This window comes from Nuphar pumila, chromosome 11 (assembly GCF_984573655.1).
Source record: "Nuphar pumila chromosome 11, dmNupPumi1.hap1.1, whole genome shotgun sequence".
In the NCBI taxonomy this organism is placed as follows: domain Eukaryota; kingdom Viridiplantae; phylum Streptophyta; class Magnoliopsida; order Nymphaeales; family Nymphaeaceae; genus Nuphar; species Nuphar pumila.
The window spans coordinates 41,195,376-41,221,640 of NC_143259.1; the positions used below are offsets into that span (position 1 = coordinate 41,195,376).

Sequence of the window (26,265 nt, forward strand, 5' to 3'; positions counted from 1 at the left end):
GGCGACGGATTTAATTCCGTCGCTAAGCCGTCGCTAGATTAATATGAATAGCGACGGAATCATCCGTCGCTAATCTGTCGCAAAAACGAAAAAAAATCAAAAAAAATTTATTTAAAAATTAATTACGGAGAACTGTACAATTTATATTTCCTGTACAATTTATATTTCCTGTAAATAAAAAACAAACCACACAAAAAAATTCATATAACAAGTATCTATAATAATTAATCGTTCCACCTTAAAACTAAAAAGTTTAATTATTTACAATTCAACAATTACAATTAGGAAAAATAAAAAAAATAGAACTTCTTCAACACAGTCCTCTAATCATCGCCAAGATTTTGTGCGTCTTCTTGTTCATTGTCTTTATCTGTCCCTTCAGCTCCACTACCCTGATTATCGCTAGCAGCCTACACAAGAAAAGAACAGTCAGTATTGATAAACAAAATATAATGAAATAAATTACACACTATATGTGATTCTATCATGTGCTCATGTGTGATCTAAGGCAATAAAAAAACTCTATATGTGATTCTATCATGCTCATATGTGTGCTAAGGCAGTCAAAAAATTGAATATGTGATTATAGCATGTTCATATGTGTTCTAAGGCATATAAAAAAACTCTATATGTGATTCTACCATGCTCAGATGTGCTTTAAGGCAAGCAAAAAACTATATATGTGATTCGATCATGCTCGTATGTGTGCTAAGGCAGTAAAAAAATTGAATATGTGAATATAGCATGCTCATATGTGCTCTAAGGCAGGCAAAGCCAAAAATTTTATATGTGATTCTATCATAAATGATATATAACATGTTCATATGTGTTCTAAGGCAGTTAAAAAACTCTATATGTTATTATAGCATGTTCATATGTGTGCTAAGGCAGTCAAAAAACAGAATATGTGATTATAATATGCTCATATGTGTTCTTAGGCAGTAAAAAAACTGAATATGTGATTATAGCATGCTTATGTGTTCTAATGCAATCAAAAAAACTTTATATGTGATTCTATCATGCTCATATGTGCTCTAAGACAGACAAAAAGTTAAATATATATATATGTGATTCTATCATGCTCATATGTGTGCTAAGGCAGTAAAAAAATTGAATATGTGATTATAGCATGTTCATATGTGTTCTAAGGCATCTAGAAAAACTCTATATGTGATTCTACCATGCTCAGATGTGCTTTAAGATAGTCAAAAAAACTATATATGTGATTATACCTGAGAGGGACCTGGAATCGAAGATCCCCTATCCTGAACAGCGGCCTTGATCTCATTTCGGAGAAAGGGGGCGACGGTGTATTGGAAGTAGTTATTCAGTGATTCATTAATGATCTCGCGTACATCATCACCGGAAAGAATAGTCGGCTGCTTGGAGCTTATGTCGGCGCAAGAAGTTGGTGAGCCGTAACTGGAAGAACCAATAACTGGTGAAGTGTTCATATTACTCCCAAACCCGAACACGCGACCTTTTTTGGGTTCACCTGCTGCAGTCACCCATGCTGTAGGATCAAATGATGGATGCTGAGTAGCGTCTTCACCATATCGCTCTACCATTTGTTGCTCATATGCCTCCTACAAAATAATGTTTAAAGTATTCATTAATAATTAATGATAACATTATGATGACTTGCATATATATTGCAATGATTATTAATAGAATTAATACATACCGTTGTCGTTCTCGCCTTCTCTGATACGAAGACTCCCGTGGTCTTCCGTTTATGTGTTTCTACAAACACATCCTTATATGGTACACTGCCTCCTTTTTCTGCTTCCTGCGAAGTTAAATGACAAAAGATTTAGTACACAAATTTGCAACTATACTTATAAAATTAATATTATATATTGATGAGTTACCATTTTCTTTAGGTGGCTCCCAAATGTCTTAGATCCACCTGTGTGTAGATGGGCTTCGGGCATCTTCGATCGATTTTGTGAAGCCTTCGCAGAGCGATTTTTAAATGCATCTCCCGCCCACATATCGCACATTTCATCCCAGTAATCTCTCCTGATAGTAATAGGACCATGGCCCTTCCACAGTAATGGATCATCTACTACGCCAGATGCTTTTTTTGCTGCAGTCTTCATAGTGTGCAGCATGTCTGCAAATCGATTGGCAGCCACCTTCTGCCACACCTTCCTTGCATCATTTTCTTCCACCGTAGTTGCAAAGCGATTCGAAGCCTACAAATATTTTCAGAAAGTTAGTAGACATTGCTTAAATAAATTAAATATGAAACACATTAACTATGAGGAACAACTGTATACCATGAATGAGGACCACAATCTGTCTAATACCTCCTTTGGGTACTCTTTCCATTGAGCAACTGGTCCTGGTAGATGTTGAAGAAGTGAATTCCTAATCTCCCGTACTACTTCTTGTGGCTCAAACCTCGTGCTGCACATGAATTGTTACACAGTAAATATCAATATAAAATATTTAAAAGATATGCAATAATTGAAAACAAAATACTTACGGTCGATTATCGATATACACTATTCGAATGAGTCTTCTTGTGCCAGCCTGTGAAGACCCTGTTTCCTGTGTTGGCTGTTGACTTGTGCGATCAACTGGTGTAGGTGGGTCGTATACAGGCGCAACATCATCTGTAAAAAAATACACACCAAGTTCTCAGAATGTGCATTTGAACTAATCAAGCATCTAATTAGTTATATGATATACCTATCACAGGAGCCCGTGAAGATGAAGGTTGAGCCTGGCTACTACTGGATGAGCGACCACTATAACCTCCACGAACCATATTCTAACAAATAACATATGTCATACAATACATTCAAATAATTCACATCAAGTATTACAATGCATTCAAGTCATTCACATCAAGCATTGCAATGCATTCAAATAATTCAAATCATTGACATCAAGTATTGCACTAATTCAAATCATTCGTTAATTGCATAAATTATAATACATTCAGATAAATTACAATGCATTCGAATCATTCGTATCAAGTATTACAATACATTGAAATAAAATTTTTAATCATTCACACCAAGTATTGCAATACAACTCACATCAAGTATTACAATGCATTTAAATAGAGGTTTGTAGTATAAGATTTTTTTCACTAGCTTGAGAATTCTTCCTCGTCACTAGTTTGACTTTCTTCTTCTTCTTCTTCTTCTTCTTCTTCTTCTTCTTCTTCTTCTTCTTCTTCTTCTTCTTCATTGTTTGCCCATCCACTTGGTACATCATTTGGATCACATTCCTCTATGAATGTTTCATCAGCCAATGGAGATATGACATGCATATCATGCGCAACATCGTGACCATAAGCGAAGTCACAGACATCATCTGATTGATAGTAATCACTGTCTTCAGCTAACTCATCTTCTTGTAACTGATCATACTCGGGGTATAGTTTGGATTTCACCTTGCAAACTGCCCACCATTCATTTCTATCTGACTTTTTTATACTCGGATATGAAGTATAATAAACTTGTTGAGCTTGCGAGGCTAATATGAATGGTTCATATGTTCCAAACCTGGATTTATGATTCACCTCCACAATGCCTGAAGCTTTGTCGAGTCTTGTTGCAGTTGGATCAAACCAATGACACTTGAATACCGTAACCCTGTTATTCATGCCTAAGTAAGTCAACTCCATTATTTCCTCTATAACACCGTAGTAATCATGTTCATTTTCACCGTAGCTGCTACCCTTGACACACACGCCACTATTTATCGTTGATTTGTTTATACCGTAGTCTTTTGTATGGAATCGATAACCATTTACGATATACCCGTTGTAGCATTGCACAACTTTGGTCGGACCATTTTCTAAATCACATATTCCTTGATCTTTAACATCACCATGGCGAACCTACGCACAGACATAAACAATTATTGTGATCACGATCAATTAAGTAACTTAGTGTTGTTTATAAGTACAAAATTTATGTTAGCTTCTTTACCAACTGTTTCAACCACTCCACAAACTTAGTTTCACGTTCTTTTTGTACTTCTGCATTAGTGAGATGTGAAACTTTGCTTTGCAACTCCAGATCAAATCGTCTGCAAACCACAAATACTTATATTACCGAGCCATGTATCCACATATAGAACATAAAAGGATTTATAATTGAGTTGCATATACATATACTTACTCGATGTATGGGTCGATCGCTGAACAATTAAAAAGAATATAGATGTGTGCTGCATCTTGCTCTCGATCTGTCAATAGCCTTGATCGGCAACTACCAAATGCATGCCCAAGTCGTTGAAATATCGATAGCTTGTCAGCTACAGTTACTTGTTCTCCATCATCGTTACGGGGCGGGCATGTGTAACGTGTTGAAATATGAGGTTCGAAGTACATAGATGAGAAATTTGAAATCTCTTCTAAAGTGTACGCCTCACAAATAGAGCCTTCTACTCTTGCTTTATTACGAACCTTTTTTTTTAGGTCGAACATGCATCTGACAAGAATATACATTTCAAATTTTAAATATCTGTCATTAAAGAGACAAATATAAAAAAACATATACCTTTCAAATGGGTACATCCATCGATATTGCACAGGGCCACCAACCCTTAGTTCATATGGCAGATGTATGATCAAATGTTCCATAACATCGAAAAATGCTGGCGTAAATATCTTTTCTAACAGACAAACAGTGGTGATGACAGAGTCCTCGAGATTCTTTACATCTGATACAATGACCTCCGATGCGCACAATGTTCTGAAAAATCCGCTCAACTCAGACAATACCCCCCATATAGGTTTGTCTAACATATCATGGAATGCTAGGGGTATCAATCGTTGCATAAAGATATGACAATCATGGCTCTTCAACCCATATAACTGTCCATCGTCAATCTTCACAGCCCGAGCAATGTTAGAGACATATCCATCTGGAAATCTCAGTTGTCTCAACCATTGACATACATGTTTTATTTGATCAGGTCCGAGCACGTACTTCACCTTTGGTTTCAGTACTTTGCCATTATACTCTTTGAGTTCCAATTCTGGTCTTTTACATATTAATTTTAAATCCATACGGGCCTTCGGATTATCCTTCGTTTTTCCTTTAATATTCATTACTGTATTGAACACATTATCAAACACATTTTTCTCTACATGCATCACATCCAAATTATGTCGTATCAATAGGGTCGGCCAATACGGTAGTTCCCAAAAAATAGATTTTTTCGTCCAATTGTGTTCCTTCCCAAATCCACGGAAGGGTGTAGGACTGCGGGCATCTGTTAATACATCTGGAAAGTATCGCAATCTTCTTAAAATCTCTATGCCAGACAATCTTGAGGATGGACCTTCCATTTCAGTTGTGCCTGCTGTAAATGCATTCTTTTGACGTCGGAACGGATGATCGCTGGGTAGAAATCGACGATGGCAATCAAACCAGCAAGGCTTCCTTCCATGCCTCAATCTAAAAGCTTTGGAATCCTCCATGCAGTACGGACAAGCCAACCTCCCATGTGTGCTCCAACCAGATAACATACCATATGCAGGGAAGTCACTGATTGTCCATAGAACAGCGGCCTTCATGTTGAAATTTTGTTTTTTGTGGGCATCATACGTGGTAACACCGTCATCCCACAGTACTTTTAATTCATCAATCAATGGCCTTAGATATACATCAAGATTTTGGCCAGGTGAGGTCGGACTAGGGATCAACAGAGACAAGAAAAGATTTGGACGTTTCATACACAAGCTTGGTGGAAGGTTGTATGGAGTTACAAATACTGGCCAGCATGAGTATGGAGTTGATCTACCCCCAAATGGATTAAATCCATCTGTACATAGACCGAGTCTAACATTTCGCACTTCCATTGCGAAGTTCTGATGAGTACGATCAAAGTGCTTCCAAGCTTCAGCGTCAACAGGATGCGTGATCTTGTTTTCATCGTGTCGAACTTTATTTGCATGCCATCTCATGTGTTTAGCTGTCTTTGAAGACATATACAATCGCTGCAATCTAGGAGTGATAGGAAAGTAGCGGAGCGACTTGTATGAAACTTCCTTTGATCTCGTGCTACCATTGCCTCTTGTCTTTGGCTTGAACCGAGGATGCCCACATGACGGGCATGATATGTCGTTTTCCTGCTCCTTGAAATACAACATGCAGTGATTTGGACAAGCATCAATCTTTTTGTAACCCATACCTAGAGCGTTGACCATAACTTTCGCACGATAGAAATTTTGTGGCAATTTCTCATCTTTAGGCAACATACTCTTCACAATCATGCACAAACGGTCAAAACATGATTGACTCAAATTATACTCGGACTTCAAATTCATTAGTTGAAGAACTGCAGACAAGATAGTGTGACTCTCACAACCGTTCCAAAGTGGCTCATCAGCATCTCTAAGTAAATCATAAAATCTACTAGCTGCATCGTTTGGTGATTCTTCATCTACGACAGTTCTTACATCACTAGAACTCATAGCAGAACCCAGTTCTGTTCCTGCAGCATCAAATATCAAATTCGTATATGGATTATCGTGCACCACATTCACCCGTGCATCAAAATCGTTTCTAAATTCTTCTCCATGAAACGTCCAGTTCTGATAATCACTCACAAAACCCTTCCTGTATAGGTGATGTCTAACGCCATGAGGTTCTACAAATCGATTATTCTTACAAATCTTGCAGGGACACCTAATCCGACCTGTGGGATCTACCGTACTGACACTTGCCGTTGCAAATTCAATAAAACTGTCGACACCATCCATATATTCATGCGCTAACTCATTGTCTACTATCCTACGGTACATCCATTCACGGTTTGCAGTCATTCTGTCGTATGATGTTACGAATAGTATCCTAACCAGTTAAAAGAGAACCATCAGAATACTATGATGAAGAAAATATCAAATTTATCATGCAATATATGATGTCATACAATCACAAGAATTATGATGCATGCATTGATAACTTAATATTTTCATGTGCAAACTATTCATGACACGATACATTCATTTGAAGCATGCTTTCAGTATACAATTTCACATGGAAGACATAATCAAATTGAAAGTAACTACATGTAAGCATGGATACAATCACATCAAACATTGCAATACATCGAAATAATTCATATCAAACAAATATCAAACATGTACCTGCAGCAAACACACTTCAATATCCCACTAACTACTACCATGCATAGCATGGACTCCGTACTCCAAAAATAAGAACACTTCCATATTCATACATTAAAATCATGCTCAGCATGATCTCCGAACTCCAACAAAGTAGTCATAGATATCAACAACTAAGTGAGTGTGTGAACAATAAAGTGTTATATTCAATAAATTAAATAACATGTGATGCGCTTGCATCACTTACTCACCACGGGTATTTACCCGATTTGCATTGTTTTTGTCACTTACTTACCACGGGTGGCGGGGCACAAGCAAGTTCTGTTGAGAAATCTGCAAAAAAAAATGATGTTTTAAAATGAAGTCACCATGAAATTATTCGACCATATTAAATCATAAAACCTTAAAATACAAGAAAATAAATTATAAATAAACCAAAACATCATAAACTATAAGAAAAATAAACCATAAAATTAAATAAAAAAGCCACAATTTAAACCTTAATCAAACAAGGAAAAAACCTGCCAAAATCAAATACAAAAAAATCCTTCATCAAATTAACTAAAAAGTATTAATTAAAAAAATGTGATTTAAATCCCTAATTATAGAAAATAAAAATAAAAACTCTAAATAAATAAAAAAAACCTAATCAAATTAACTATAAAAGCCTTAATTAAAAAATTTTGATTTAAAGTCCTAACCAAATTAACTAAAAATCCTTAATTAAAAAAATTATGATTCAAATCCCTAATCATAGAAAATAAAAATAAAAGCTCTAATCAAATCCAAGAAAACCCTAATCAAATTAACTATAAAATGCCCTAATTTTTAAATTTTGATTCAAAGCCCTAATAAAACAAAATCAAATAAAAAACCCTAATTAAATTAACTACAAATAGCCTTAATTTAAGAAATTTGATTCAATTGCTTAATAAATGAAAATCAAAATAAAAAATCCTAATCAATGAAAATCAAAGAAAACTAAACAATAAAAATAAAATAAAAACCCTAATTTCTGAAAAAAGAAAAAAAAGAGCAAGAAACTAGGGGGTCGACCCCCGGCCGGACACGGCAGGGGGTCGACCCCCGGCCGGACATCAAAAGGGGTTGACCCCCTGCCGGACAAGGCAGGGGGTTGACCCCTGGCCGGAGACGGCAAGGGGGTCGACCCCGGCCGGACAAGGCAGGGGGTTGACCCCCTGCCGGACATCAAAAGGGGTTGACCCCCTGCCGGGGTTGACCCCCTGCCGGACACGGCGGGGGGTCGACCCCCGGCCGGACATGGCGGGGGGTCGACCCCCCCCCCCCCCCGGCCGGACACGGCAGGGGGTCGACCCCCTACCAGGGTTGACCCCCGGCCGGACACGGCAGAGGGTCGACCACCTACCGGGGTCGACCGCCTGGCAGAGTCGACCCCCTGCCGGAAAACGCAGGGGGTCGACCGCCTGGCAGAGTCGACCCCCTGCCGGAAAACGCAGGGGGTCGACCGCCTGGCAGAGTCGACCCCCTGCCGGAAAAAGCAGGGGGTCGACCTCCAATCCATTTACGTACCTGCGGTTGCTCCGGGCAGCGACGACGACAGCGGAAGGTTGACGGAAGGAAGAGGGCGACAGGAGAGAGAGGGCGGCGGGCGGGAGCAGCGAAAGGAGAAAGGAAAAAGAGGGCTGGGATTAGGGGTAATGCGACATATAGCGACGGCTTAGCGACGGATTAATTCCGTCGCTAAGCCATCGTAATTCAAAAAACAAAAAAGGCGACAGAAAATATTTCGTCGCCTAGGCCGTCGCTATGTTGCGACGGAATCTTAGCCGTCGCAATTCCGTCGCTAACTGTCGTATTTATTGCGACAAAACATTCTCTCGCAAAATCCGTCGCTACTTAGCGACGGATTTTGCGAGGGAATGTTTTCTGTCGCTAGTTTCGTAAAATTCTACAAATATAGCGATGGATTCATTTCTCTCGTTAATCTGTCGCTAAGTAGCGACGATATAACTCCGTCGCTAAATTCCGTCGCTAATCAACTATTTTTTTGTAGTGTTGGCCACCTCATGTCGCTACAATATAAATTCCTTACGCATAGGTTTCAATTACATACTATAAATATCTAACAAATCGACACTAGAAAGCACTTAATATTTTATAAATCGGTATAAATATCATATAATATATTACTATACCTAACCCTATACCCTAAACCCTTAATATCTTACTAAACCCTAAACCCTAAACCCTAAGTCCTAAACCTAAACCCTAACCCTAACCCTAAACCCTAAACCCTAAACCCTAAACCCTAAACCCTAAACCTAAACCCTAAACCCTTAATATCTTACTAAACCCTAACACTAAACCCTAAACCCTTAATACATTACTAAACCCTAAACCCTAAATCTAAACCCTAATCCTAAACCCTAACCCTAAACCATAAACCATAAACCTAAACTCTAACCCTAACCCTAAACCCTAAACCCTAAACCCTAAACCCTAAACCCTAAACCCTAAACCCCAAAGCCTAAAATCCTAACCCTAAGCCCTAAACCCTAAACCTCAACTTGTATGCTGATTGTGCATATCACTTTATAAGCTATCAACAGGAATTTCATATCGATTTGTATGATATTTGATCAACAATTTATGTTATACTATGACAATATTTTCGTAATAAAGGCAAATCGTTGATGCTCATATATGTTATTTTATTATAAAATCTTTGTCGGGTCCCATAAGCATTAAACTCCTCTGCTATAAAAGGAACTCCTCACAAAATTTCCCCCTAAACGTTTCACAAAAAATCTTTGCCATTGTCTGCTTTCGCCGGAGCACCCTTTGCCATCTCGGTGAGTTCGTGTAACCATGTGTTTTTATGATTTATAAAGTTACCATGATTTGTGCTTAGGTTTGCTAAATCCTACAATGATGTTTTTGTGTTGTGCAGGTTACCAATGGCTTACATTCGTAACAAAAGAAACACTTCGGCATTAGAGGGGGTGACTCTTGACAAAATCATCGAACAATATGCTTTGTATGAGAAATTCAAAGCGTACTACAGAATAATGGCACTTGAGAATGATAAAGAAAATGAGCAATTGCTGGTAAAGTATAGAGCGGAGCCTAATCCATCAGATATTGAAGATGATAATCCAACGAAGAATGATGAGGAAGAAGTAAAGATGAAAAAGAAGAAGGATGATAAAGAGAAGCAAAAGCAAAGGAAGGAGGAGGATAATGAAAAAAAAGCAAAGGAAATCAAGGCAAAAGAAAGATGAGGTGGATAGGGAAAAGCAAAGGAAGAATAAGGAGAAGGAGGAAGAGAAGCGAAGTGTGAACACCCCAAAATTTTCAAAATCTTTTAAATATTCCCTTTTTGCCCCTAATATCATTTTCTGAGCGATTAAGCCACTTTTAAATCTAAATCTCAGTTCATTTCTCAAAGTTTTACTGAAAGTAAATTCATTTTATATGTTTAAATTGATTTTGGATCCGGATCCATTGTCCAGATCCAAAATTGAGTCTCATTGTCCAAATTTTTAAGAAAATACCAAAAATAGTTTTCAAATAGCTCAGACAGTCCATCCGACATCTGTTTGGATCCATCACGTTGCGTTTCTCAATTCAAAAATCAAAACTCGAACATTTTCTCAAAACCTGGGTCCAAACCCCTTTTTTTGAAGAAATTTTCTCGAAATGATCGGAAATTCTCAGAAAAATGCTTTTGTAAATATTTCTCAGAAAAATATAAAAAAATTAGTGTTTAGTCTTTGTTTTTTTTTCCGTAAAATCTTAGATTTTTATTCCAAAAATACAAAAAAATGAAAATAACATAAAAAACAAAAAAATGGAAAAATTACAAGAAAAATGAATGAGTTTTAAAGTCAATTTTGCTAAAAAACTCATTTTGAAACCATTTTTATGAAAAATCTTGTTGAAGGAGCCTCTTTTTGGAAAATCCAAACTTTTTTTTTACAAACAGACCCTTTACAAACCCTCTCTCTCTCGCAAACCCTTCCCCCAAAACCTTCTTCATGAGCTCCTCCATCTCCCGATCTCCCTCCATCTGCCGTTGCCTTCTTCCTCGACCACCCATCACCAAACCCTCTATGGCCGACCCCCATGTGCATCCCTCTCTCGCCTTCTCCCCTTCTCTTTCACCCTCCCGAAACGTCCTTCCCCATCTTCGACCCTTCATCTCCAAACCGCCTTCCATCGCCCTTCATCTTCAACTGCCTTCCTTCCCGAACCTTCCGCCTCCTCCTTCAAAAGGGACTCAGGAGAACCCTAAAAGGGACCATCTTCATCTCTCCCCTTCCCTGTACATGGTTTCCTCCTTTCACGCATCACCCGTGATCACCCCTCCACCTTCTTCTCCTTCACGAATCCATTCTCACCCCCGCATCTTCTTCTTCTGTGGGCATTCCTTCTCTGATTCATTTTTTTTCTTCCACATTTTCTCCTTCCCCTCCTTATTATCCCGTTTCTTCCCCAGCCGACAAAAAGGAGGCGATCAATCTCAAAAGTTGCAGGTAAGTAACTCTCCCCTCTCTGATTCTTTTAGGAATCCACTTTCCCCTTTATAATAGCGCCTCGTTTTCCTTCGGGTTTTCGTTTCTTTTCTTTTTTTGTTCTTTTTTTTTTTTATTTTATTTTCTTCATTTCTTCATAAGGCGAAATGGTGGGATCGACCTGTCTGTAGCAGGGTCGACCCACCCTATACGACATCAAAAGAACATTCATATTCCTACAGTTATCTTCTGATTTTGTTATTTTCTTTACTTAGCATTTTGCAATCAGTTCTGTTTTAAATTCCAGCTTCAACCTGCATTTATTTTTCACTTTTCCCCTTTGATTCTTCTGATTTCTCTTCCAGTTTCCCTTTTACGTTGATTTCCATTGATGCATCATGGAGGGCGTTGAATTGCCTATAGCAATTTGAATGCCTCCTTATGCAATAGTAAAAGGAACGAATTGTTCTAACATTTTTTTTTTGTAATTACAAATTTTCCTCCCTTTTAGGTCTCTTATCTTCTTTACCTCACATCCATTATGTTGTACTCACATTTTCAATGTCTAATATGCTGCTCCTCTACTGATTTTTGGATCTATTTATGGTATTTTAAGTGGTATGTGTTCCTGAGAATGTAAAACTGGGCAACGGTGGTTGCGCCAGAAAAAGCCTCTAAGAGGTTGTGCCACGATAGATCTAAATCGTAACAGACTCTCAGCATGTCTGTCGAGGTAAGTATGGGATTCATTTACTGGTTGAATCCAGTCTATGTGCTATAATCATGGAGGGCTCTTACGTGGAATTTTGCTGAAAGCCTTTCAGCCTTCTTTTTGCCTTGGCCCAATGGCAGTGGTTACGTTGATGTGCTGAATTCCGAAGATGGTGATGCAAAAGATTCTGGAGAATGATTTCATGGGTAAAATAAACCTACAGGGATGAAGGCCAGAACTTCTCTCTCTTATCCCATTGAAAATTCTTGATGTGTTTGGTTGAACGTGAAGGCACTCCATGAAACAAAGGCACTTCATGGCTGGAGAGTGGTGTACGCATAGGTTGGAGATGATCCTTGCGGGGACTGTGATTTACCATCGTGGATTGATATAACATGTTCTAATCAGGAAGATTATAAGGTTGTAACAGAATTATATAGGCTTGTGTTTTGGGCTCCTCGTGGGGGCCTTTGTCGAAGATACAGCAGAGGCAATATCCTCTGCGAAATTGGTGAGATGGAGGCCAATTGGGAAAATCAATCTCCCCCCATTTTGGCCCTTGAAATCGTATGGAAGCTCTTGAGAGATTACAGGGTCTTGAGTCATAAAACTCTCCCAGGTGACCAACAGCAAGTCCCTTAGTCTCCGAAAGCCATCAAATATTTTGATTCAATAAACTAGCGTAAAGGGGAGAATTACTGTTTTGCGGAACCTTAAGGTTGCAATCATCTTATATTCTGGTTGTTTGAGACTCCCCTTTTATAACCAGGTTCAACGAGCCATATTGGAATTTGGAAAATCCTCTGTTCTGAATGAGACTTCAATGAGTTCAGCATTCACATAGCATGGACGAATTGATGGTTTGGTTCACTCCAGTTTTCTGAGGCTCTTGGATATCCTACCTCATCTTACAGGGTCATGATAATATACATATCAAAAGCATAGTTGATTGGCGGGACTTTCACTTCAAAAGATACAAGTGAGTACTTTTGCAAGTCGATCTTCAAATACCTACATAATTTTTTTTTGTTTTGGGAAGTTGGTTACTGATTGCGTTATATTGATCATATTGTTTTGTTTGTGATTTAGTTTCTTCTGCAAGCTGTGGAATGCATACACATAAATCATTAATACCTGCATCAAGATTGGAAAACTGTGCTTCTGTGAAGGCATGGAAAATCTGCAAGTTATGAGGACAAATGTTTGGACATGCATGACACATAAGAGTATTTGCATTGGCTCCAATTTGTTGAAACAAATGAAAACATTAATTATTTAGTTGTAGAATTGATTTTGCAATGGGTCTGTCTGGATTAAATATGTGTTTTATGCTTCATTATGGGAAATATCAAAAAGCACATCCTATGATTTGAGTCATTATGTCAACCGACTTTTTCTTTGGTATGTTGATCAAGTCATTATCATGTAATTACCTTTGACTCAATTATGTATCCTCAAATATTTTAGCACTTATCAAGCTCAGCGTCAACAATCCCCTGGTAAGTTGGTTCAGTGTTCAAGTGGCAACCCTGTGATCCTTGAAAGATCAAATAAGAATGAATTCCAAAGAGAGTCATGCGGAAGACCCATTTCAGAATCCTGGGTTCATAGATCAGTAATTCCCTGCGTTTGGCCTCATTTTACTGTTCTGACATTTTTTTTTTATGTATTTAGATGTGGTTGGGATGGCTGATCTTGGGAGTAGATCTGTCCAAGAGGTATATGCCATCTGAGCAAAGGTAATAATTACAACTCACTACTCTTCCTCAAGACATAAAATATCTGACAATTTCAGGAGCACCATTGCCAAGACATTCCTTGTGATAGTGTAAAAGTCAGGCCAATTTTCGGTACTGTGTCAGTCCCTTTTCAGGTTAGAGCTCATGGGAAATGGCTGTCATGCATTTACATGTGGAAACAAAAATTCATGGAGATCTCCTGTTATTCCAGCAAAATATCAAGTGGTGCAATCGTTATCCTTGTGCTTACCTGTAGCAAACATTGTGCTAGTCAAATATGCTTTCACTATGACTGATTTCACATACAGTTCCTCATGCACATGTAACATGTTTTCGGTTTCAATTCCTTGCATTCAATTTTTTTATTTTATTTTATCTATTTACTTAGTTTTTACTTTCTTTCATTTATATCCTTGATCTTATACTTTTAGTCAAAGATATTATGGCTCACTTTGGTCTCAGAGGAATCATCTGAGAGTTGAGTCTTGGTTTGGGTTTCACTATTCATGCTTTCTGAATTTCATCCCTATAGTTTTTCATGATTTTTATTAAGCTAAGTAGAAACATTGCCTTATTGTAATATATTCACGTTCTTTGTTCACAGTGTGCTATTAGCATGCTGCTTTGGTTAGTGTTTCCTTTACATCCACAATTACTTATGACTTGCTGGCTGCTTGAAGTAGAGATTCTACACTCCTATATACTTCAGTCACCTGTGCACAATTCACTGCAGTTTCTTCTGCAAACACATACTTTACCCATCCACAACCTTTACCTCCACCAGCATATGCATATTTGTCTGTTGCACCGTATCTTCTGCATATAGCCACATTTCATACATGCTTGCTGCACTTTTCATCTTCACCATATTTGATATATCTTCCACAGCACAGCCTCTCATCTCTACTACCCATCCTGCATCTATAGCATGATCACCGTCCACAGCCCACCTTCATCTCCCTTTTTTTTTAGTGTTTCATAAGGGACAGTGGATTTAGAGGTTTCATCAGATAATGCATCCTGACATGGCAGTAATCAAAAGGGCAGGTGAGTTTTCTTTTGATATTGCCACAAACCAGCAGGTAAACAAAGGCAGTTGCAATTTGTGGATTGCCCAAATGACATTAATGGCATGATTGATGCTGTAAAGTTTGATGATATTGCATTGCTTCTGATTGACAGAAGGTTATGGATTTAAAGGGGCATCAGTTCAGCAAGCAGGGGAGTCGCTTGACAAACTCAGTGTTTCATTTACAGGCGAGGAGCTTGAAGTCATAGAAAGACTTTATTACCAGGCAATAAGACTTGAAATAGAATTTTTAGATGCTAAGCCCATGTCTTAGAGAAGTTTAGTGCCTTTGTCTAGGATTCATGATCCGGTAAAGCAGCAGTTCATTGTTTTCTGATTTTGATTTAACATGTACTCTTATTGATTAATCAGCCATTTTAGCGGGAATTGCAACATTAACTGTGCCTAAAGTGGAAACTGATGAGTCTGAGAATTTGAATGGTTGTAAGTCATCTGCAGACTTAAGAAAATCACGCTCTATCCAAGCAATACACTGAGGAGTGCGAATAATGTATGGAAGACATTTGTTCATACTGAAGAAGTCTTGCTGTAACTATGTTATGAGATCAATCGGCTGGAGCCAATTCGTTTATCAGACAGCGCCAGGGGTCTGCCATTATATTGATCCATCGAGAACCACGTAAGGAATGAAGGTAAGTCATGGTTATTCGGTTTGACTGTCAAAGGTAAGCTGGAATATTTTAACCATTAAAACTTTCTGACCATATAGCCATCTGCAGCCTCTTCCATTTTACATCAATGATCTCACCGCAATCTTTATCCTTTAAACATCATTTCAGTATATTATTCATGTTACATTTTTAGGCATAAGTATCTCAAGACTAAATGATTTCCCATATATCAGGTAATGATCCATCTTTTTCACAGGAGAGGTAAAACTGTTAAATTTCTTCCATGATGATATGTTACTTCATGCTAATCCATTCAGTTTTGCAGAGAAATGTAAATATTTCTTCCTAGATTAGAGGTCCCAGTGCAAAGATTGTAGTAAATTAACATTAATAAAGAATTTTATATTTCTAGCTTTTAGATAGGATGAATGAGCATTATAAATATCATAAAATTACTTATTCTTCATACTTTTGCCTTTATTTCTCAAATTCTCACAAATGGCAACACGAATGGCACGTGCACCATTTCGTAAGAGGTAATTAATCCTAAGTTGACGATTTACATCAACGGCCATAGTCGGGATGTAAACAAGACTTAGTATTTTTATCTTTTATAAAAATAACACTGATCCACACTGGATCCTCTTCAAAAATCATCATATTTTCAAATATTTCTTTCTTTTATTAGAGTTTAACTTAGAATTGGCTCAAAATATATACCAATGGCCATAGTCAGGGTATATTGAGAGTTAATTCCATTTTAAACTCTATAAAACCACAAAAATATGTTTTATTCTTCACATGAAATTTAAATATAGATTATTATATAATACATTCAATGACCATAGTCAAGGATGTATTATATTTTCAATCTTATCTTAAATTCATTTAAAGAATGGAATAGCTTTTCAAAATCTAAATTCAAAATTCTTTAAATTCATTCATCATTTAGGATAGAATTGCATCATATTTCCAAAATTCCTTTTTCAAAACCCCAAGTAATGTAAATATCTTCCTCAATCTTCAATCCTTCTCAAATCCAATTCATCCTTCCATTTTTCAAAATTCTATTTTTAATCTCCAAGTTCAATTCAACTTTGAGATTTCAAGTTCATTTTTATATATTCAAATTCAAATCAGATTTCAAAGTTCAATTTGACTTTAAAATTTCAAATTCATTTTCAAAAGCTCTAATCAAACTCAAAATTCAATTTAACTTTGAGATTCTTGATTCATTTTTCTAAATTTAAAATTCAAACTTCGAATCCAAGGTCTAAATTGACTTTGGGATTCATCTGTATATTCAAAATTCCTTTTCCCAAATTCAAATCAGACTTAGAAATTCTTGATTCATCTTCTGAATTTAACTCCAAGTCCATTTTAAAATCCAAGATTCAACACTCATATTGGATCTCAGACTTCAGATCCAATTCTATTTTAGGATCCAAGACCCAAATCTACTTTGGACCTCAGATCCAAATCTATCTTAGGATCCAGAGTCCAACTCCACATTGGATCTCAGACTTCAGATCCAAATCCATCTTAGGATCCAGAATCCAACTCCATATTGGATCTCAGACTTCAGATCCAAATCCATCTTAGGATCCAGAACCCAATTCTACATCGGATCTTAAATCCATCTTTAGATCCAATTCCATTCCCAATTCTAGATTTTAAATCCAAGTTCATTTTCAGATCTCATCTAAACTCCCTAAATCCACTTCTATTCTTAAATACCATTTGATCATCTCAGATCCATTCCAAACTTAAAAATCCAAATTCAATTCCATCTCAAGTATTCATTTCTTTTTTTTAAATTCAAATTCAAAGCCCATTTTAATTTTGAAACTTCATTTCCTTTCATTTCAAAGCTTCAAGTCATTCTTTCTCATTTATTCTTCCAATCCTAATTTACTTCAAGAACTCCTCTGATCTATCTCAAGTTCTAAAGTTAGATTAAATCATTTCTTCACTTCTTTACCAAGTTCATCTCAGAATACTTGGAAATTTCTAAATCAATTTTCAAAAGAGCATACATCCTTGCATTGTACAAGTATGATTCTTTGTGCATTTAGAGTTAGGATAAATTCTTAGATTATATTTAGGCAAAGCAAAAGTCATAGATTCGATCCTTGGTTCGATTACCCCTGGTAAAGGCGCCAGGAACGGTCGAACCTCGTACCGACGAGCGAATCCCGTCTCTCCATTTTCCCGCAATATTTTCAAAAACGGAGGCGAGTAATTTTCTAAATGTTTTCAAATAAAGGTCAAGTGAAAATCGCGCAAAAGAGTTCCTTTCCTCTTTCTTTCTTTCTTTTCTCTTCTCTTTCTTTTTTTTCTCTTATTCTTCTCCCTTCAAAAAGGAGGAAAATAGGGGCTAGAAAAGGAAAAGAGAAGGAAGAGAGAGAAACAACGAAAGAGGAAAAATTTTGCGATGATCACACGAAGGCAAAAGGAGGAGGAGGAGGAGAGGGAAAAGCAAAGAAAGAATGAGGATAAGGAGGAAGAGAGGCGAAGGCAAAAAAAGGAGGAAGAGAGGGAAAAACAAAGGAAGAATAGGGAGGAAGAGAAGTGAAGGCAAAAGAAGGAGGAAGAGGAGAGGGAAAAGCGAAGGAAAAATAAGGAGGAGGAAGAGAAGCGAAGGCAATTGAAGAAGAAGGAGAAGGAGAAGGAGAAGGAAGAGAAGAAACAATAATTGAAAAAGGAGAAGGAGGAAGAGAAGCAAAGACAATTGAAGAAGAAGGAAGAGGAAAGACAGATGAAGCTGATTCAGGATAAGGAAGAGAAGAAAAAGCAAAGGAAGGAGGACGAGGAAGAGAAGGAAAGGCAAAGGAAGGAGAATAGGGACGAGAAAGAGAAGGAAAGACAAAGGAAGGACGAGGACGAGAAAGAGAAGAAAAAAGAAAGGAAGAAGCAGGAGGAGGAAGAGAAGAAAAGGGAAATGAAAAAACAGAGGATGGATGCGAAGGAGCGAAGGAAGAAAGAAGTACACCAGCAGAGGAAGCGAGGGGATGAAGAGGAGAAAAGTGTGACTAAGGTACATTAATCGCTATTGTATGTCGTGATGTACTGTTATAGGTATTATTATGTATATCAATTACTATGTATAATGATTACTATGAATAGCGATTACTCTGTATAGCGATTACTGTGACAATGATTACTATGTATAGCGATTACTCTGTATAGTGATTACTTTGTATAACAATTACTATGTATAGTGATTACTATGTATAACAATTACTCTGTATAGCAATTATTGTGATAACGATTACTATGATAACAATTAATATGACAACGATTACTATGTATAGCGATTATGAGGTTACCACGAATTATACTTAAGTTTGTTAAATCGTATAGCGATGATACGAGCAAATGAAACGACGTTTGTTAAAAGTGATTTGATATGCAAATCGCTCCAGTCGACCACAATTTACTGTGATAGGTATTATTATGTATAGCGATTACTATGTATAATGGGACTAATTGTGATTTGATATTTTGTGTTACAGGCAGGTCAAAAGAGAAACAGAGCAACAGGTGAAAAGCTGAAAGGGCGATGTCAGTGGCCTGTAGTTCTGTTGTGGTACAAAAAGCTGAGTGAATATCAGAAGGACCAATTACAAAAGATGCACTTTGGCGGCCTTTTGGACCAACATTATTTTGAAAATTGCTGAAACACTATGACCCACTTGGTCAATAAGTGAGACCATAAGACGAACACGTTCCAATTTGAGGGTTTTGAGATCACCATGACCCTAGAAGATGTGACACGAATTACGAGTCTTAAGTGACATGGAAGTGTTGTCCTAACACAAGATTCAAACTATAACCAAAGGGACAAGTGCACGACCCTTCTAGGAATGTCGATGGAGGAATGGCGTCAGTGTATTTCTGGTGGAAGCAATTTACATCAATGAAAGTTTATTTTTTTTGTAATAAATGGGAAGGCCGGTCCGCTTTATGTGCATCTGAAGCAGCTGACCAAGAGTTGCGCGACTTCCTTCTTTATTTTTTTGGACTTACTTTATTTTTCGATTGTTCTGGTTCGAGAATAAGTTACTTCTGACTGCAGTTCCTAGAAGACTTAGATGAAGTCGACAACTGGGCATGGGGTGCTGCTATGCTCACACACTTGTACATTCAACTTTACCGTGCGAGTAAGGCTACGAAAACCGTTGGGGGGTTTTGGCAATTTGTTCAGGTATTTGTTTATTACATATTTAGTACTTGTAGACTAGTCTTACTAATATATTATTTTTGTAGGCCTGGATGTGGGAGCATATTGTCGCCTTGAGTCCTTAGTGTGACCCTGTGGTTTGTGGTTTTCCAAGACCGGCCAGTGGGCTACAATAAATGTCAAGGAGGATAATGCTCAGTTCATTTTAGATGGTCTGCAATTAAATGATGTAAATGGTTTAAAATCGTTGTAATGTTCAGCATTCTTAAGTAATCACCGCTTTAGAATTTTGTCTTTCTTAATACAAATTGTTATCGCTTTAGCATCTAACTTTCATTAACGTAAATCATTGTAATGTTTAGCATTCTTAAGTAATCATCACTTTAGGATTTTGTCTTTCTTAGTACAAATCATTATCGTATTTACATCTAAATTTTATTAGCGTAAATCATTGTAATGTTTAGCATTCTTAAGTAATCATCGCTTTAGGATTTTGTCTTCCTTAGTACAAATCATTATCTTCTTAGCATCTAACTTTTATTAGCGTAAATCATTGTAATATTTAGCATTTTTAAGTAATTATTGCATTTAGCATTTTGTCTTCCTTAGTACAAATCATTATTGCATTCAATATTTTGCATGAATAATTATATCTATATCTAAACCACAATCTCGATTATACAGGTTATGTGGAGACCATATGGAGATAGGGAGGACAAGGACGAAGAGGTTGTTGCTAAGACTGTGAGTCTGCGATATTTAGCTCTTTAGCAAATATGAAACCGAGTTGCAGCATGGTAGTTGAGTACTGGTACAAGCTAGCTTGGGACAGTCGATACCAATAGTGCCTATGGTATTAAGAAGAAAGATGAATAGTGGTGGGGCCAGGAACGTGAATTGGTATAAACGCTTTAGGAAATAATTGGATAGCTGAAATAAAGGAGGTGTTCGTGCCATACCATATGATTATAAAGAACAACAATATGACCCCAATTATTTCAAACAATATTGGCAACCCATGCATGAAAATTGATAGATTAAGGAGAAACAACCTAAAAGTAAGGTCACTCTTGTCTCCGAGCATGTCATCTTCTAACATAGACGTAATGTCTATCGTGTTCCTTTGGTGGATACTATGATTTTCTGGGTTGCAATACACGATAAGGATCAAACACAACTCCCAAAGAAGAAAGTATCATCCGACAAAAGGTTAGCGATGCTAGAGAGAGAATATGGAGTTACAGAAGGACGTGCAAAATTTGAGAAGACAAATTGGGTCACTGGTTGAGATGATTATCAGTGGGTTTAATAAGATCAAGGGAACAAAACGGCCACTGAATAAAGAGACTCCACCAAGGCAAAGAAAGAGATGATTTGTATGTTCATTTGAGTTGTCAAGTGCCAGTGAATAAACATATTATGTGATTTGTGTATCCTGATAATTATATGTTATAATTCTATTATTCTTTGTTGTAATTATATAATTCTTTCATTAATAAGTATAACATAGAAGTGCCACTGAAAAACCGACAAGACTACATAAACTTAAGTTTGAAAAATCGTAAAAGTTTCCTTTACTTATATATTCTAAATGTTACAACAATATGTACTATACATGGTGCAATTTCTACAACCATTTGAATGTTCGAAGCAGTGATTTGTACGTTTGAAGAAACAACGATTTATAAAGTTACCATGATTTGTACTTACGTTTGCTAAATCATATAGCAATTACTGGCTTAGGGTTTATTATGTATCATGATTCCTGTGATAGCGATTACTCTGTATAGAGATTACTATGTATAGCGGTTATGAAGTTACCATGATTTTTACTTACGTTTTCTAAATCGTATAGCAATTACTAGTTTTGAGTTTATTATTTACAGTGATTCTTGTGATGGCGATTACTTAGTATAGCGATTAATAGGCATAGTGATTATGAAGTTACCATGATTTGTACTTATGTTTGCTAAATCGTATATCGATTACTAGTTTTGAGTTTATTATGTATAGCGATTAGTCAGTATAGCGATTATGAAGTTACCATGATTTGTACTTACATTTGCTAAATCGTATAGCGATTACTGGTTTAAGGTTTATTATTTATAGTGTTTCTTGTGATAGCAATTACTTAGTATAGCAATTATGAAGTTACCACAATTTTACTTACGTTTGATAAATCGTATACGATTACTAGTTTTGAGTTTATTATGTATAGTGATTCTTGTAATAGCGATTACTCAGTATAGCGATTACTTGGTATAGCAATTATGAAGTTACCACGATTTATACTTAGGTTTGCTCAATCATTAAGCGATTACTGGTTTAGGGTTTATTATTTATAGTGTTTCCTTTAAGAGCAAGGAACGTCACATAACATTAGTTTAGGGTCTAGAGTTTAGGGAAACATCATCTGACACACTACTGATGTTATGCGATGTATCATTCATTTACACGTACTAACGTCATTTCGATGATACTAGAAAATGAAATGACATCTTTTAATTAATGCGTAATGTAATTTATTTATTTATTATATTCTTTGGGCATAATTTTTGAAGATGGGTAGGACGTGAAACAACATGAATGAAGCATCACATAACTTCAGTAGTGTGTTCTGCAAGAAACACAAGACGTTTCCTTTAAGAGCATGTAACAAACGATGTTTAATTTAAAGAAGAACCAAAGTCTTTCCTATAACCTGCTTCGTGAGCAACGAACAAAAAAACCATTGTTTCCTTTAACCTCCTTCATCGCAAAAGTTGTATCGATGTCGAAGAAGGATGTTGCGATTCAGTCGAACGTCCACAAAAATAGGGCACCTTCAATTCCTTTAACCTGCTTCATCTTTTTAATATCGTTTACAGTTCGTTTAGTGAATATAATGCTACAGTTCGTTTACTGAATATTCAGCTAATTTCAGTGCAACATTCACAAAATAAGGTGCCAAAAAACTCAGCAAAGTGCTCGAAGAAAATATCGACCGGATGCGAGATGAATTTGCAAAAAGAAACACTATCAGTAATTTTGTATGTATGAAACCACAATCAGTTATACATTTATGTATGCCATGGGTATGTATACTAACAAGTGCATATTTGTTGTAAACAGACTATACATGATTTTGTCATGTATATTCAAAACAAGGGAACAACCATGCCGGTCCGCGTCGTCACCCATTATTTTATGGTATATTGGTTACCTTATATGTTTATTTTCTTTTTTTATTTACTAATGTACCTTCGTGTTTTATTATCCTATATTATTGGTGTAAGGGTTTCTATATTGGTCTGACTTTCAGTTTTTTTTTCATGATGATATACCTGGATTTTGCACAGAACTATGAAAAAAATTGATGGATTTTCTAAATGCGAAAGATACAAAACCCGAGACTGCAAGATTACCTAGAAAGCAACGAAGGATGCGAGGCCCCCAGAAGTAAGAGGAAGCCATTCTAAATATCTACCTGTTCTCAAGGATAACGTGAAGAGGGTTACATTCTACTGTTGAGATAGAGAGATGACAATTTTTTGTTCAACATTCAATTTTCCAAACATGACAAATTTTTTGTGTACAGACATTTGTAACAGATTTTGTAGACTGTGTATAAAAAATTTGTAAGACTTTACAAAATTCACATTGATCCATAAACCAAAATTATGCACTTGGCACACGTGTTTTGAATACACAAATCGCCACCTCAAGCGCGCAAATCGCAATAATGTAAATTCCGTAGGCACACATTTCAAAATCATAATACAAATATCTTTCAAATTGATATATCTTATAAATCGATATAATATTGCATAATATATTATAAATTAATTCTTAATATCGATTTCTAAGCTATTAATAGGATTTTTTCTCTTGATTCACTCAGTATATGCAATGTAACACAAATCGTGGTTATAGTAACATGTATATTGATTTATGAGATATTGTTTTGTTTGTTAATATCTATTTGTAATATATTATGCTGAATTGATGTATATTGATTTGTAAGGTATTATGTGTTTTCTAGTGTCGATTTGTGAGATATTGTTTTGTTTGTTAATATCGATTTGTAATATATTATGTTGAATTGTCATATATCGATTTGTAAGATATTATGTGTTTTCTAGTGTCGATTTGTGAGCTATTGTTTGTTTGTTAATATCGATTTTTAATATATTATATTGAATTTTCGTATATCAATTTGTAAGATATTATGTGTTTTCTAGTGTCGATTTATGAGATATGGTTTTGTTTATTAATATTGATTTGTAAGCTATTATATTGAATTGCCGTATCAATTTATAATATATTATGCTCAATTGTTGTATATCGATTTGTAAGATATTATGTATTTTCTAGTATCGATTTTTATAATATTTGTAGTATGATTTCTATTGTAGAATTACAACAAAGAATTATAACATTACAACAAAAAATTATCGATTTACAACAAAAAATTATAGAATTACAATAAAGAATTATAGAATGCTAAACATTACAATGATTTACACTAATGATAAATGCTACCACTATTTTATAGTTGAAGAATTCACACGCGATTCATGTGTTGCATTGCTCACTTTTGAATAGAACTGATCCTGTCATGAAACAAAACAATATCAGACACTACATTAAGTTCAACAAGAAATGCAAATATCCTCTCAAAATTATTACATACCAAAAGACTTGTCAAACTCATGCCATTGTTCCACTCAAACAGGTAAGGAGGATTGCAGGTTCCAACGTTGTAGTGCACGTCTGTAGGGTATTGCTGCATGTTGAAAATTACACAAGTTAGATATTGATAAGTTGCACGTAATACAATTTATATGGGAAGCGACGAAGGGCTTGGTTGCTTAGGGGTTGGTTGTTTCTTAGATATTTTCTTGCCAACCAATTATAGTGCACTCTTTGTCCTCTGACGACTGCGATCAGAGGCATGTTTTCTTTTGATACCCTTTGCTAGGTGAATATTTTCATCATAATCTATAATATTTACTCCTGACTTATCGAAGATGATGTTTATGCTTCGGCATAACTTCTCATAAGGGTCAGGGGAAGCGTGATTTTCACGTACGTTGTTCGATCCTGTTTTCTTAGATTGCTCTTCATGAGCTGCAACAGACTCATGGTAAATTAACTGCATTTTTTTCAAGTATTTCCCTTGACACTTTTCTCATACATACATAGGCCTCTTCGTTTTTTGATGCCAAATCTGCAACATGCATAAGTGACCTACATAGTTGTCGGTAACGGGAGGCTATGTGGCACTTCTCATCAACACTAGATGGACTGGCATTATTTGTATCCAGTAGTTCAATCTTTGTTTGTCTCATCCATCTTCGCATTATATATGACTCAAGTATTTCTTGTATCTTCTCTTGATTAAGTACCTTTATTGCATGACAACATAAAATACATTTGAATTCAAACATTTTGCACGTACATTCAAGTGTTTTGTTGTCAACATTGCACGTAATATGTGCTTCATTCTTTTTTGGATGCTCTTCACCCTCCCATACAACATGGTATTTGTGCATATTCCCATATTGCATGTCCTTCTATGTTGCAATTCATGACCTGTATAACCTTCTTCTTAGTCTATTCAAATACAATTAATGTATACAGATCTGCAGGTCGCGTCAATATTTTTATGCCCAAAGTTACAGGGTGGGTGTTGAAGCATTTCACATCTTGTTCAAGCTCATTCTGTCTAAGACCGTCTACAAATAATTCATATTGTTCCATGAAGCAAAACATTATTAAACATGAATACAAGCTTTTTTCAATGTGGCATGCATATATTCAGCTCTTTGTGTGCTTATCATACCTGCACAAAAGTAATGTCTTCCATATGCCAATGCCCACTTCTCTTTGTCTACATATAAATGTTGTAACCACACCCAGTCTTCAAGGTCGTACATCTAAATCATTTGCTCCTAATCAGACATAAAGGTGACCTCGTTTATGCTCTCAAGTACACACTTTCTAAACTTTTTATCAAACCGTGTCTTATGATTAAAGATGTGTCCTATGTTCTTTGCTGCATTTTAAAAGATATGCCACAAACATAGGTGATGATGTGCATATAGCCATACATGAGACACTGCAACCACAATTGCATGATCATCATCTGTAAGTACAACTCCAGGGTGTTTTCCATTCATTGCCTGTGTAAATACTCTGAACAACCACTCAAAGGTTTTCTTGGTCTGGTCATACAAAAAAGTGCCGCCTAATATGCAACTTCGTGAGTGATGGTTCACTCCGACAAACTGTGCAAATGACCATTGTTTCGTATTAATCTTCACTGTCGTATAAAAAATAAACACATCATTGAA

At 36.3% G+C, this 26,265-nt stretch overlaps 1 protein-coding gene across 1 annotated transcript; it reads right to left on the reverse strand.

The window, feature by feature from the left end:
- Window positions 1-263: 263 nt before the first annotated feature.
- On the reverse strand, window positions 264-11,300 carry LOC149822301 (uncharacterized). Its single transcript, XM_089980249.1, has 4 exons — window positions 11,112-11,300; window positions 1,872-2,198; window positions 1,685-1,789; window positions 264-410 (listed from the first exon to the last, which is right to left on the reverse strand). The coding sequence occupies exons 1-4, from the start codon at window positions 11,298-11,300 to the stop codon at window positions 324-326; spliced, it is 708 nt and encodes a 235-aa protein (XP_089836375.1). The 3' UTR covers window positions 264-323.
- Window positions 11,301-26,265: the final 14,965 nt, after the last annotated feature.

Coding starts and splice junctions, on each gene's coding strand:
- LOC149822301 (XM_089980249.1), bottom strand. CDS start 11,300: ATGGAAGGCGGTTTGGAGATGAAGGGTCGAAGATGGGGAAGGACGTTT. Junction 1,790..1,871: donor GGAGCCACCTAAAGAAAATG/GTAACTCATCAA, acceptor TTAACTTCGCAG/GAAGCAGAAAAAGGAGGCAG. Junction 411..1,684: donor AGAAGGCGAGAACGACAACG/GTATGTATTAAT, acceptor TTTCTTGTGTAG/GCTGCTAGCGATAATCAGGG.